The sequence below is a fragment of the Cornus florida genome, unplaced genomic scaffold, assembly GCF_030987335.1.
Source record: "Cornus florida cultivar Cherokee Brave unplaced genomic scaffold, ASM3098733v1 CherokeeBrave_3.0.0_Hap2_Chr09, whole genome shotgun sequence".
Classification (NCBI taxonomy): domain Eukaryota; kingdom Viridiplantae; phylum Streptophyta; class Magnoliopsida; order Cornales; family Cornaceae; genus Cornus; species Cornus florida.
The window spans coordinates 90,604,199-90,619,655 of NW_026775579.1; the positions used below are offsets into that span (position 1 = coordinate 90,604,199).

At 34.9% G+C, this 15,457-nt stretch overlaps 1 protein-coding gene across 1 annotated transcript; it reads right to left on the reverse strand.

The window, feature by feature from the left end:
• Positions 1-12,666: 12,666 nt before the first annotated feature.
• On the reverse strand, positions 12,667-14,237 carry LOC132273131 (uncharacterized). Its single transcript, XM_059774156.1, has 3 exons — positions 13,656-14,237; positions 13,225-13,389; positions 12,667-13,173 (listed from the first exon to the last, which is right to left on the reverse strand). The coding sequence occupies exons 1-3, from the start codon at positions 14,235-14,237 to the stop codon at positions 12,667-12,669; spliced, it is 1,254 nt and encodes a 417-aa protein (XP_059630139.1).
• Positions 14,238-15,457: the final 1,220 nt, after the last annotated feature.

Consider the following 15,457-nt stretch of genomic DNA (forward strand, 5'->3'; position numbering starts at 1 on the left):
AACTCGGGAATCCATCTAGTGGACCCCTAATAACTCCAAACGAACAATAAATACAAAACCAAAATCCAAAACTAAAATAAGAAAGGAAATCCTATGTAATCGGAAGAGTGAGTGTCTGTATTTGCATCCACACGATTAAGCCCTAAGCCTAGTACTAACGAACACCTGAAAAATAAGAGTGGGTCAGGCCCACATGCAAGTTCCATCCTACTACAATCCGTATATAAACCCGATACGCAGATACATCGTAGATAGCTCGGCAATATCTAAAATAGTCCATATATATATATATATATATATATATATATATATATATATATATACACACACACACTATAGGATGATCACTAGCCTATTATATAGTTCAGCCTAGGTAGAAGGTGACATATAAAACACGCTTTCCAGCGGCCAAGTACCTAGACCTACCAGGGAATATCAGTTTTATCTAACTACTCAACCTTTGCGATATACGCACCCTAACCGTGATTAGGAGACTCAAGCTCGTATCACGGTACCATAAGTATATACATAAATTCCTTCCTAATGCAGAAAGATAGAATAAATATCCGTTATGTCGTTCAACTGTTTTAGTTGATAGGACATACATCCATATAGGATTTAACTATTTTAGTTAATCCATTCCGTATGTATGAAGAGGTGGGACTTAGCTTTTTGATCTAATCCATTTCTGATATGCCACCGTCCCATACCGGTGCATATAATGTATATGATTCACAAATGATGCACACTCAAATGAACATCAAGTATATCCAGAAACTAGCATAATAGAAATCAGATAGTATTAAGATCCTATCATGAATCACAGATCCTCCGTTTAAATTGTTAAAATAATAATAAACAATTTACACCATCCATTTCCATATAATTGACAGAACAAAAATTTAATACAGTTCTACAATTAACATCCATAGCATGTTATAATGATTATTAGAAATATAAATTGCACATTGTACTAGAATTCCCAACCAATACTTCCATACTAGTTCATTTACGTTGCTAAAACGAAGACTAGCATTTTTATCCTCCTCAATCCTTAACGGCATGCAAATTAATATTTAAATCTCATGATGTTCATTTAATCCTCAATCATAATTCCTACACCTAGTATAATGGCACTCAGAAGTCTAGACGGAGGACATTATATAAAGTCCCAATAGTATTTTAATACTAGTTCGTTTAATTTGTTAGAACAACCATTAGTAATCAAACTTCCATATTTCGTGACAACATGTAAATTATTGTTAAATTTCATGGAGTCCATTAACACAATATAAACCAACATTCATGACCTTCATTAAATTATATATAAATATCATTTATATAAAATCTAAAACATAACTGTCATACCAGTTCATTTAGTTTGCTCAATAAATTAGAAACTAAGTCTTCCTCCTTACTTGGTAGCATGCATAGTTTTCTTTAATAATCCTGATACCCCTTTCTAGATCATAAAAAAATATTCCTGGGTCTTTAAATATGTTATATATATTATTTTAAAAACCCCCACTTAAATTTCAGTATTGCATTTTACCCCCTGTAGTCCGAAAAACCACCAAAACCACTTACTAGGTATTTGTAAAAGGTAGAGGAGGCTCCAATTTTAGGTTGAGGAGGCTCCAATTTAAGTTGAGGAGGCTCCAATTTAAGTTGAGGAGGCTCCAGTTTAAGTAGAGCAAGTTCCACTCCTCTTGGAGCCGCCTCTACATCATGTGGAGCTGGCTCCACTTCAATGGAGCTGCCTCCATTGAAGGGTGGAGTCGTCTTCACTCTCTCAGCCTCTATTTTTTTCCTTCTCCGGCGTGTTCCAGACCCTCTGTTTTCCATTGCTAAGATTCCTAAGTGTCTAAAGTAGATCCCAACACATTCCCAACATGTATACTACATTGTATGCATCATAAATTTCAATTTAAAACATCTAATTATGTATCACAATTTAAGATTACACAATTTACATAAAACTGTTGTAATTTAAAATTGACATGGAATCTGGATCAATTTTAAAAATAGCATGCGATCGAACTATCAGTTTTAAAAGTTGAATTAATCCCTGGAGACTATAAAGAATACACAGAACACATGTTTACAGGAAGGAGATAGAATGAAACTTGCCTTTAGGTTTCGGTTTGAAACCTTTCAACGTCATCTCTCAATTCTCCGACGACTGTCGCCTACCGGCAAACCTCCTACTGCTCGATTTCAATCCCACAAACCATCCCTTCCTTCCTCCTTGGTACGTCCTTCAGTCCACGAATGAACTCCTAATTAGTTCTCTCAGTTTCCCTCTGTTTTTTTCCTCTTATGAACCCTTACGTGAATAGGGTTTATTTTTCAACCCCAGCCGACGTATACCATTCAATATATATAGGCATTTACTAAAACCTAATTCTAATTCCCAACTCATTATAAATCGGTTACCCATGTGAATAATATGAAAGCCTAAACTATGTATGACGTATACAATTTATAAATAGAAAACTAAACAACATAGTCCACCCAAGCACATATGTAAAAATAGAAATAAATCATATAAGCTATCAAATAAAACACGTCAATTCAATCATCAATTAATCAGATAATAAATTTAAATAAACAATTAAACAATTAATTTAAAATAAACAAACAATTACAATAAATAATGAATTTTAATAAATACACATTTAACCAATTAAGCAAATAAGCACATAATTCAAAGAAAATTGAATTTAAATTCCAACTATATCCTTTTGAATATTAGGGGTATTACATTCTTCCCCCCTAACAAAAGGAATTCCATCCTTGGAATTCACGAATCTCTGAATTCTTTTATTTTAAATTCATTTCTGTTCCGTTGTGGATTCTGCCTCTATGTACAGGCTCCACTGAATTCCAAATCCTTATAAAAAAATTTATGGTACCGTTATTTAAGAAATACCAAAAACTACACATAGGTTGTATGACACAACAATTCATCCTTACCCAAAATCCTTTCCAGAGTACAAATCCATAGTCCTCCAAGAACCATAGAATATATGCACAAAATTCCTATGCATGCAGCGCTTAACAAGTTGGTAACGCTGAACTATAGGTTATGGCCTAAATTGATGAACAAAATCCGTGAAAAGTCAGTGTAATACGTAAAACTAACCTTTCTCCAAAAATACATTGCTTCCTATATAAAAGACATCCCGCCCAACCATTTCTGGAAAACAAACTCAAAGAGTTCAACTGTTTACAAAATCTGACTGCCGCCTACAAATCGAGCGCAATCCTTTACAAAAGAGAGTATTTCTCTCCGATGTATCCTTAAATAAAGTCAAGGTCTTATTATATAACCTCGCTTCCATGCCAGACCAACCAGTGAGAGATCGGTACAACATAATATCCAAAATTCCAAACATTGTCGCACTAACCTCCTTGTACTAACAATAGCACAGATAATAACTGAAAAGCTAAGTAACGTTTTCAATTACCCATGCCAACGTAGGATATATATCCTAAGCATATTTGCCATAATCCAATATTATATTGCGATCAAATTTCCCATCTAGAGATGTGAAACATAGTTGGTGCTCTAACACCTTTGAAAACTCCATTGACATAGCAGTGTTTAACTCCCATAAGAGATAACCACATACTATAATTTCGTTATCAGTGCAATGTAGAACTGACACGACCGGTTAAAACAAACTCGACTAACAATGATGTCCACAATTGAACTTGCTTGATCCACGACTCTTAATCTATATGGAATTAAAATCCCAACCAATGTCGGTACTTTTTACCAACCATCTACCTCCTGATTAGTCCTACTTCCCTGTTAATATAGGATGTGACTAAAACCTCCAATGATACCCAAGCCTCAATTTTCCACCTTGTTAGCAAGTGATACACCTAGAGACAGTGATATACATGTTTCTATCCGTACCGGCTCACCAAGATGAACCTGGTATGTCGTGCTACAACTCCTAACCATTTGACTGCACCGTAAAATTTTACTAATTTATATCTCAGTCACTCCGACCTTCCTGGAATCAAAAAGACAACTATCAATCCTCCTTCAGTACCCTAAACTCATCTGAGTAAGGTACTACCTCCTGTGGGGTCAGCTCAAATATTCCAAGTTGACCGCCTCCATTTCCCAGGTAATAGTAAGTGTTAGTATTTTTACTTGCTAAAAATGCAACGGATTGCGCAATAACCACCGCAGGTTCAATTACCATAGCGGTGGATACAATCATCCTCTTCCCTATTACCTCCACTAGACGAAACTTAATGCAAGATGTGAACCACCACACCTATCATTTGACATTGAAAGCTCCATATATGAAGTGAATTCTCTAATGGATTCCGTAGCCATCTTAGACTTCCCGCCATGGAAAAACTCAAAAGAACCTCTCCCTTCAATCGCAAGTACTCTTTCTTATCAAGAAGAGGAAGAAGTGGTAAGTACGCCAATGGCTAATCCAATTTATGAGGACATTCCCTATAATATTGAGCATGAAGTCATTGAGGCGACTTTAGTGAAGGGGGAGAAAGCGATCAATGTGGAAGTTGACAAAAATGATGAAGAGAATGAGTTTCTTAATAATCTAACCGAGCCTTTGAAAAACATTACCTTACTAAGTGCAAGGCCGCTCATTATGGACTTTATTTTCAAAACCGTGGATGAGAGGAAACAAATTGCATCTTTCACCATTTCTTTCCAAATCATTCTTTTGGGAGATGTATTCATTGTTGCGAGAGAAGATCCATTGGGGAAAATAGATAAACGGATCAATGAGGATGTCTCATATCCAGTTTTTGATTCTTTCGACTAGTGAGTCGCCCCAACGTTTTGCTAGAGACGTTAAACACTAGTTGTTCGTAGAATTTTCAAAAATAAAAAATAAAAAAAAATGCATTTTATTATTATTTTGTTTTCTTTTCCTTTTGTACATTTATGTATTTTTAAATTCAAAAAGAAAAAAAAAAAATTGTTGTGATGGGTAGGATAAGTTGGTATTTGATTTTATTTTAATTTTTAGTAGTATTATTTTAATTTTAATTTTTATATATATTTAATTTTAGTATATATATTTTTCTTTTTAGTTTTACTTATAAAAAAAATTTAAGTTGGTAAGTGATTTTATTTTAATTTTATTTATTATTATTTTTATTTTTATCTATTTTTCATTTCAGGGTATATATTCTTTTTAGTTATTATTTTTATTTTTATTTTTTATTTTTATTGTATATATTAAAAAATAAATAAATTAAAGAAAAAAAAAAAAAAAAAAGCAAAAGATGGATCACCATCTTGGCAGAGAGCAACAAAAAAAAATGTCCCAAGTAGATTGATCCCCCAATCACGTGGATCGATCCCTTTTTACCTATGTCGCCACTTTCTCATTCCACAGTGAAGGGCCAATTTTGTGTCTAAAATTATCGATTCCCTTAACTGATGGATCGAGCCCGTTAGCTTGCCTTCCCATCTCTCTCTCGTCTGCATTCACTACCAACCCTCAAATCTCTTAACCTAAGTTCTTCGACTATCCTCTCTATTCGATCCTCTCTGTTCTATCCTCTCTTGCGCCGTGTTGAAGAGGTCGTTCAACGGCGTCGCTGTTGGGTGGTGGGTTATTTCCCGGCGATTTTACTTCGCCGTTCTCTGTCGCATCTGGGCCAGCGATTGCCGCTGGGTTTTTCTCCGAGATCGCGGCTGTACAACTTTCCAGCGTCAAGTGGGTCTTTCCGGCGGGTGTGTTAATCGCTGTATTTCTCCGACGAGGTTGGGTCGCCGAGATTACATCGCCGCGGCTGGTTTTTCTTTTCCGACGCGTTTGGCTTGGTTCTCTGGCGTCTGCGGCTGTTGGGTCACCGAGATTACATCATCGCGGCTGGTTCGTTCGCCGGCTTGTTCGCTTCACCGGCAGTTTAGGCGTTGGGTTGTGGATTTCGCCGACTGTGGGTTGCGTTTGAGGCTGTTGGGTAGAGATTTCGCCGGCTTGTTCGCTGCGCCGGCGACGCGGCTGTTCGTCTTCCGGCGTCACCTCTGTTCGTCTTTCCGGCGTCCCATCTGTTCGTTTTCTAGCGATTCGCGGCTGGGTTCGTCAACGATTCGCGGCTGTTCGTTCTCCGACATCGCGGCTGTGTCTCTCTGGCAATTTCGGGTGGATCTCTCTGGTGCTTTCGACTGGGATCTTCGCCGGCGAGTTTGCAGGTTCCTTCCGGCCGTGCTTCATTCTCCGACGAGCACGTGTTGTCAAGAAAAAGAAAAAGAAAAGATAGGAAAAAAAAAATTAAATAATAATAAAAAATGAAAAAAATTAAATTAAATAATAATAATAATAATAAATAAGAAAAAAAACAAAAAATTAAAAATTAAAAAAATAAAAAATAAAAAAAAAGTGTTAAATTGATGATTAAAAATAAATAAATAAATAAAAAATGGACTTGATTATTTAAAAAAAAAATGTGCATTCATGATAAATAAAAAAAAAATGAATTGTTGATTTAAAAAAAAAAAAATTTAAAAAAAAATTTAATTAAATTGTTGACTCAAACTAAATAAATAATAATAATAATAAAAAAAAACCAATTCAGTAGATTTTGAAATAATGTTTTTATTTATTTAATTATTTCTTTTAAAAAAAAAAATTCAAAATTTTTCAAAGTCGCATTCTGTCTTACTAAAGACGTTAAATTTAGTCCGTGTTATTTATTTATTTATTTATTATGTCTTGTATACTTATTCTTTTTCACAAAAAAAAAAATAAATAAATAAATAAAAAATATATATATATGTTACTAGTATACCCTTATGCTTGGTTATACATATTCATTTTTTATCCAGGGTTTCATCTCATATCTCTTTGCATCCTGTTCTATATTGTTTTTGATTGTATGCATTGCTTATCCTATATGATATTTGATGTGAGTTTGCTAGTATGGTTCTACAGCTAGGTTTTTGCATCCAAGTTTGGGAGAGACATCTTTCCTACTGGATCATTGCTGGACTTCATAATCTTTGCCATCACGGTATACTCTTTCCATCATTTTTCATTGTTCTCTTTGCACATTGAGGACAATGTACAGTTTAAGTTTGGGGGTAAGGTTATCATGCTTCATTCTATTTTAAGTCGAGTTTTAAATGCATGATGCAATTTGAGATGCATTTAGCAATGATTTTGAACTTTTGAAGCATAGTACTTTTAAAAAACAAGTTGTTAAAGTCTAATACTTCTTGTATGCTCTAGGATGCCATTTAGGGGTAAATTTTTAATTTTTGATATCATGTTTGGTCTTGTGGTACACATCATCTTGTTGGTTGAAAATGCTTTGAGACTTAATTCTAGAATTCTACACTTGCACTTGCGCACACTAGCATTCAATTTGTAGGGTACATGTTTAGTTGATTATTGTCTTGATTTATCCCAATTGAGCTAGTATGCTTTGGAAGTTTTCATTCTTGATAAAATGACCTTGCAAAGAAAAGAAATAAAAGCACTCACCAAAGGTGAGGAACAAAAAAAAAAAAAAACTGCATTCTTTCAACATGTCAACTGATTAAAAAGGAAGACAAAGAAATAATGTAAGATGTATAATTAGTTTGAGTTCGTAGCCTAGTCATTCCGAGTCATTACGCCCTTAGGAGTGTCTTTACACTTAACGCCCTAAGACCATCTGGTTTGGGAGTCGTTGGCTCAACGCTTGTTACATGGGGTGATTAGAGAGCTTAAGGAACTTGGACATTGCACATGGCCATGCATATATTTATATAAAATTGATGGAATCAAATAAAAAAAAAAAAAATGTTTGATTGAATAACAAGGTTCATTCAATGTCTTGATGTCTGGTACTATATCTGTATGCTAGTTTGAGGGTAAGGCTATGCCATTACTTTGATTTGCTAGGATAGCAACACATTTTGATGCCGGTTCACTAAAAAAGGATGATAAAATTGATTCAATTTGCATGATTAACTTGCTTGATGTGTGGAGGACCATTTTTGCTTACTTGATGTTGAAATATTGAGAATAGGTTAGAAATGGCAAAAATTTGCATACTTGAAGTAGTCTACTTTAAACACTTATTTGATATGTGTCGTTACTTCTCAAGTAAGAAAGAGCTGTTGATGTTTGTGGGTACCATTTCTGGAAACCCTCACGAGACTTCACTCGTCCACTAGGGGTAACCTAGGGGTTTAAAAGGCTTGTTGCATATGCTAAATGCAACCATGATCCCTACGAAATTGGTGTTATCTTTATTTGCTTAATTAGTTCATAGTTGTATATATGTTTGTTTCATTTCCATGTTGTAGTTCATTGCTAGGGACTAGCAATATCTAAGTTTGGGGGTGTGATAAGTGCTTAAATGTTGCACATTTCAGCACCTAAGCTAGGGTATTTCAGTCTTTGCATCTATCTTAAGTTTTTGTTTTAGTCCTAATTTATGTTTATGTGTATTTCAGGGCAATAAAGTTAAAATGAGCTAAGAACGGTATAATTAAGCTTTTTTGGAGTTAAGCAAAGATTTTCAGAAAATGACACAAAGCGGTCAATCTCGGGCCTTTGATGATGTTCCCAAAGATGGAGAAGCAAACCAAATAGCCCGGGGCAAAAATGGAGCTGAATAAGGCTTAAAGGAATTTTCCAACTCTGGGGGATCGATCCCCCAGGGTGGGGGATCAATCCCCCAGGACTTGACAACATTGCATATTTTTATTTTAATGTTTGGGCTTATTTTGTAACCTAGTGGGCATTAATAGGTTTATTACTTAAGCCCAATGAGGCCCATTGTTTTTAGGGTTAGTATTTATTAGTTTAGTGATTTATTATTTGGAGAATTAAGTTTTGATTATTATTTTTTAATCTGTATCGTGATATCGTTCTCTCTGGAAGAAAACGAAAGGAAGAAAAAAAGCGAGGGTTTCAAGAATATTTTTTACAGAGGCTTTGTCTACAGTTGAAGGAAGAAGAAGAAGGGCCAAAAGATGGAGATAGGACTTGTTGACACCATGATCATCTCCTCCATGAGCTAGTTCTTCACTTAGGGCTTGGATGAGCCATAAGTTCATATAACCCTAACCTTTGTATTTCTTTTCTTGGGGAATTATTATGTTGTAATTAAATTGTATGGCCTTGCGATTTCTTAATATATACATGCTTGATTTGATAAATTAGGGTTTGTATTGATAAATTCTTCCATTGAAATCTCCAATTGATTGTATGTCTATGTATGATTAATTAGGGATTTTATTCTTCATTAAATGATTAGAACTTAATTCTTTCATTAATTCTATATATAATTTGCATGTCTATGTGTGATTGCTTTAGGATTATATTCTACATTAAATACTTCTTGTAGTTGTGTTTAGTGATGGCCATAACATGATACTTATTTTATACAATTGTCAATTAATTTGATGGATAAAGGCTTAATCTTGATGGGTTGTTCTACAAATTAGCTTTCTTGTTATTAGTTAATTGTAGTTAAGTAGGCAATTTGTGCTTGATTATGTTAATCCATGCTTCTAATTACAATTAGTATTATTCTCTTGATTGATGTGTGCTCTTATTTGATACATTTGTGAATGTGTATGGTGGGTTATGACGTAGTCTTGAATGGGTTCTACACTTTAGTTTAATTGTCATTAAGTAGACAACTCATTCTTGATGTTGATAATCTATGCTTACAATAGTGATTTGTGATGATAATGTGGCTACATCTATAATTACACTAATGAATTCCCCATTAATTGAAAGCATATGGTTAATTGCATGAGCTTAGTGGTGAATCCTAACCCTAAGACTCTCTTCATATCTCTTTAATTCTTAGTTTAATTTAATTTAATTTACTTGCATTGTCATTTCTATTTCATGCTTTCGATTTCTAGTTTAATCAGTTCACCAAAAATCTTTTTCTCTCTCTCTTGTGCAATCTCATTAGCACTAAAATCAAGTTTAATCCCAACACGTGTTCAATCTCTTGGGTTCGATCCCTACTCACTATATACTTCAGAGTATAAGTGTCTAGCGGTTTTATAAATTATAAAATATGATGCCCACTTGACATTAATTTTAAACCTAAAGTGTTGTGCATTATTTTGTGCACACGCTCGGGTCGCATCACAACTCCAGCAACTCTTCCGAACGACACGCCCTCAAGAATCAAATTCTTAATTAAGGATAGACAGATAAATAATTAAGTCCGTCGACTATCCTCAGTCGGTGTCATTCTAATAAGTACTTAAACCAGTACAAAATCCTCCTGTCGACTAGGGAACAACTTTTGAAATTTTCAAGAAGATGTTCAGCAAAGTCAGTATCTCCGATATATCATCGTGGTGTTAAAGTATATCAAACGAATCTATATTATTTGACTCGAACTGCTGGTTTATCTATCCCATCCTGAAAACGTACAATAACCACGCATATCTAGGTTCATTAGATTCGTTAAAAGTTGGTATACTTACCAAATCCTATAACCACATACCCAAAATCCTAGCGTAATTAACGCTATTCCTCCAAAACGGTAGTTGGTTGATCACATACTTCTGTCCCCAACTAAACCACATTCCCAATCTAGAATAATTAACAAAAAGGAAACACATAATGTACACATAATAAAATACAATAAAATCAACGTAAAACATCGTTCCTCCTTGCAAGAAAATCTCTTTTAGAACTCAACTTTACCTGATTGATTCACAATCTCCTTTGCCAGTTTCAAAGGTAATCAACCAACCTCGAAACACAAGCTTAATCTATAGCTCAAAACAGAATCCATTTGCCTTAGCAAATTCCAAAGGCCTAATCTTTATCCTCCTCATACACGGAATGCAAACCGTCTAATGTAGCTTAATAAAGCAACTTAGAACGTCACAAGCTGATCCCTATATTCCCCGAAACGTGATATAATATCATTGCTGCGTTCCGATAAGATCTCCATCCGATCCTAAACGCATGAAGAGTTCCATTTATTTACCTCTTTTAAAGGTAATATGAAAGGTTAACTATATGTGGGTCGATCTACACCAATTCTACAAGTATCGTTCACTATACTATTAGCGAAAAATATCACTCTCGCGTGATCTTTGATTTGTAAGATTCAATACCCTCTTTCCTGGGTATATTGAAATCTCCTCCACTGGAATCCTCTTCGAATTCCTAGTCCTCGGTTGTAATACCCCTAATATTCAAAAGGATAAAGTTAGAATTTATATTCAATTTTCTTTGAATTATGTGCTTATTTGCTTAATTGGTTAAATGTGTATTTATTTAAATTCATTATTTATTGTAATTGTTTATTTATTTTAAATTAATTGTTTAATTATTTATTTAAATTTATTATCTGATTAATTGGCGATTGAATTGACGTATTTTATTTGATAGCTTATATGATTTATTTGTATTTTTACATATGTGTTTAGGTGGACTATGTTGTTTAGTCTTCTGTTTATAAATTGTATACGTCATAAATAGTTTAGGGTTTCATATTATTCACATGGGTAACCGACTTATAATGAGTTGGAAATTAGAATTAGGTTTTAGTAAATGCCTATATATATTGAATGGTATATGTCGGCTAGGGTTGAAAAATAAACCCTATTCACGTAAAGGTTCATGAGAGGAAAAACAGAGGGGTTCTTGAGAGGAAAAAAACAGAGGGAAACTGAGAGAACCAATTAGGAGTTCAGTCGTGGACTGAAGGACGTATCAAGGAGGAAGGAAAGGATGGTTTGTGGGATTGAAACCGAGCAGTAGGAGGTTTGCCGGTAGGCGGTAGTCGTCGGAGAATTGAGAGATGACGTTGAAAAGTTTCAAACCGAAACCTAAAGGTAAGTTTCATTTTATCTCCTTCCTGTAAACTTGTGTTCTGTGCATTCTTTATAGTCTCCAGGGATTAATTCAACTTTTAAAATTGATAGTTGGATTGCATGCTATTTTTAAAACTGATCCAGATTCCATGTCAATTTTAAATTACAACAGTTTTATGTAAATTGTGTAATCTTGAATTGTGATACATAATTAGATGTTTTAAATTGAAATTTATGATGCATACTGTGTAATATACATGTTGGGAATGTGTTGGGATCTAGTTTAGACACTCAGGAACCCTAGCAATGGAAGACAGAGGATCTGGAACACGCCGGAGAAGGAAAAAATGGAGGCTGGGAGAGTGGAGATGGTTCCACCCTTCAATGGAGACGGCTCCATTGAAGTGGAGCCGGCTCCACATGTTGTAGAGGCGGTTCCAAGAGGAGTGCAGCCTGCTCTACTTAAAATTGGAGCTTCCTCAACTTAAATTGGAACTTCCTCAACCTAAAATTGGAGCATCCTCTACCTTTCATAAATGCCCAGTACGTGGTTTTTTGTGGTTTTTCGGACTGCAAGGGCTATAATGCAATACTGAAGTTTTGTTGGGGTTTTTTTTTTTTTTTTCCCCTAAATGAAGAAAAAAAATTATAAGATAAAACAATATAGTACAAGAATAAAGTGAAGACATTTCTTCACTAAGACACACAAGCACATCTAGGGTAGAGCAGACAAAACCTGCAATAACCTTAAACTCCTATGAACTTAAAAAATCTTGAAGACTAATTCCAGCAATTTCAAGAGCATCCCAAACAATGCATTTGACTAGGAATTAAGGAGATCGAATAACATCAGTATGAAGTCTACCATTCTATTCATTCCATAAATAATACATAGAAGCTGTAAACAACATCTTATGCACTTTGTTCCTACAAGATTTGATGTAAAATTGAGTTTGCAAGTCAGCAGCGAAGGAGCTAACAGAGTTCAGCTTTTGAACACTCCAATGAAATATACCAGCCAAGCCACACCAGACCTCCCAAGCATACACACATTTCACAAACATGTGATCAACATGTTCTTCATTGCAGCCACACAAGCAACATCTAAAAGCTAAAGAGATTCCTCTACGCTGTAAATTAGCACCTATTAGGACAGCATTTTGAATAATCAAAGCACTATACACAGACCATCGAGGTCTACCCCCATTCCAAACCAAACCAAACCAAGAAACTACAGGTTTTGAATCCCTGCAAGAGTCCCAAGCAGCTTTGAATGTAAAAGATTTATTATTCCATAATAACTGGTCCTCACCACCATGAATCCTGAATTGTTGGAAAAATTGTTGAACAACAAATGGAACATCATCGAACTGCCACTGATTTTAAAAGATGAAACTACTCAAGTCAATCTGCTTATTAGAGGATACCTGTCTCAAGGTTCTATAACTAAAAACCTCTGATAAATATTGACCCCCACACCATGGATCCATAAAATTTTTAATCTTATCATCATTGCCAATGCGATAAGAGCATTGCACCTTAAGAGTATCTCTGACTGATACAATACTCTTCCAAATGGATGAATGATTAACCTTTGGAATAACAGACCAGTAGGAAGTATTAGTTAAATAGTGTTTGTTGAACCATGCTACCCATAACCTATCCTTCGAAAGAAGGAAGTCCCAGGCTAAAGAACACTTTGTAGCTTTATTAATGTCACTAATTTGCCTTAAACCAAAACCTCCTTCTATTTTGGAGAAGTGACTCTTTTCCAACACATGCTATGCAGCTTGAAGTTGATCTCATTATGCCCCCAAGCAAAATTTATCATCTTTCTTTCAATTAAGTTAATGACAACAGCAGGAATACTGTAAACTGAAAACCAGTATAAAACCATAGAAGTAACCACAACCCTTAATAACTCAATGCGACCTGCCCTTGAAAAGTTCATACCAGCCCATCTTGTAGTTGCAGCAACAACCTTATCCATCAAAGGTTTACAATCCAACCTCCTAATTCCTCTGTCAGAAATAGGAAGGCCTAAATAAGTAAAAGGGAGAGACCCCTGCCTGCATCCCAAAATTCTCAGCATAGTACTCTTCCTCTTAACAGACCTTGTAAAATATACTTCTGATTTTTCTTTATTAACTGCCAGGCCAGAGACTTCTTCAAAATGTTTCATCATCCTTCGCAAAGTGAATACTGAAGCTATATTAGCTCTCACAACCACAAGTAAGTCATCAGCAAAAAATTGGTAAGTGGCCAAACAATTTGCCTTGACAGCAGCAGGAGAAGCAACTAAGTTCCCCTTTAGATACTCAAATTCAAACATGGAAGATAAATATTCAGTGACCAAAGTGAAAAGCAAAGGGGAAAGTGGACAACCTTGTCTAAGGCCTCTTGAAGGTTGAAAGAAACCATGTGGACTTTCATTCACCATGATAGAAAATCGAACAGTTGTCACTACTGCTTTAACCCAACCAATCCATTTATTTCTGAAGCCATAGAGCTGTAGAAGACTAAACAGAAACTCCCATTGAACTGAGTCATAAGCCTTTCGAAGATCCACCTTTCAAGCTAAAGTAGGAGGAGTATGCTTAGCTCCAAAGCCTATCAATAATTCAGAAACAATGATGAGATTATCCTGAATTTTCCTACCACTGACAAAAGCATTTTGTTCCTTACCCACAATTTGATCAAGAACAACACTCAATCTATTAACCAACAATTTGGTAATGATCTTATAGATGACATTACAAAGAGCAATAGGCCTAAAGTCCCTAATCTTGTTTGCTACCTTTATCTTAGGAATAAGAGTAATGAAGGTGCTTTTAAGCCCTTTATCCATAACTGAGCATTGAAAAAAATGCAACACAGCAGAATTAATATCTTCACCAACAATGCCCCAGTACTCCCTGAAAAACCTCACAGTAAAACCATCAGGCCCCGGGGCTGTATCCAATCCCATACTGTGAATTAACACTTTGATTTCATCCCTAGAAATATTGGCTTCCAAGCTGTCAGCAACTTCCCCAAGAAGAGTTCTTCAAATGAAGGCAGCATCAGGAGAATTAACGTGCTCTCTAGAAGAGAACAGAGAAGTGTAATGTTGTAATAACAAATCTTTAATACCATTATCATCCTGCACTAATGTTCCATCAGCTTGTGTAAGACCTGTAACATTATTGTTACCTCTGTGAGCCTTGATTTTCTGATAAAAATTTTTTGAGTTTCTATCAAGGTTGTTTTTCCATTTGATTCGAGCCTTTTGAGAAACCAAGATCTCTTCATTAGACAAAGCATGTTCATAATTCCTCCTAGCCTCTTCTTCATTATGGATTCTCTCTGCACACATTGGATCATTAGATAATGCATGTTTAGTTGGGGGTTTTAAAATAATATATATAACATATTTAAAGACCCATGAATATTGGTTTATGATCTGGAAAGGGGTATCATGAATTTTTTAAAAGAAATCTATGCATGCTACCAAAGTAAGGAGGATGATTTAGTTTCTAGTTTGTTGAGCAAACTAAATGGACTGGAATGGGAGTTAAGTTTTAGATTTTATATAAATGATATTTATATATAATTTAATGAAGATCATGAATGTTGGTTTATACTGTGTTAATGGACTCCATGAAATTTAATAATAAATTA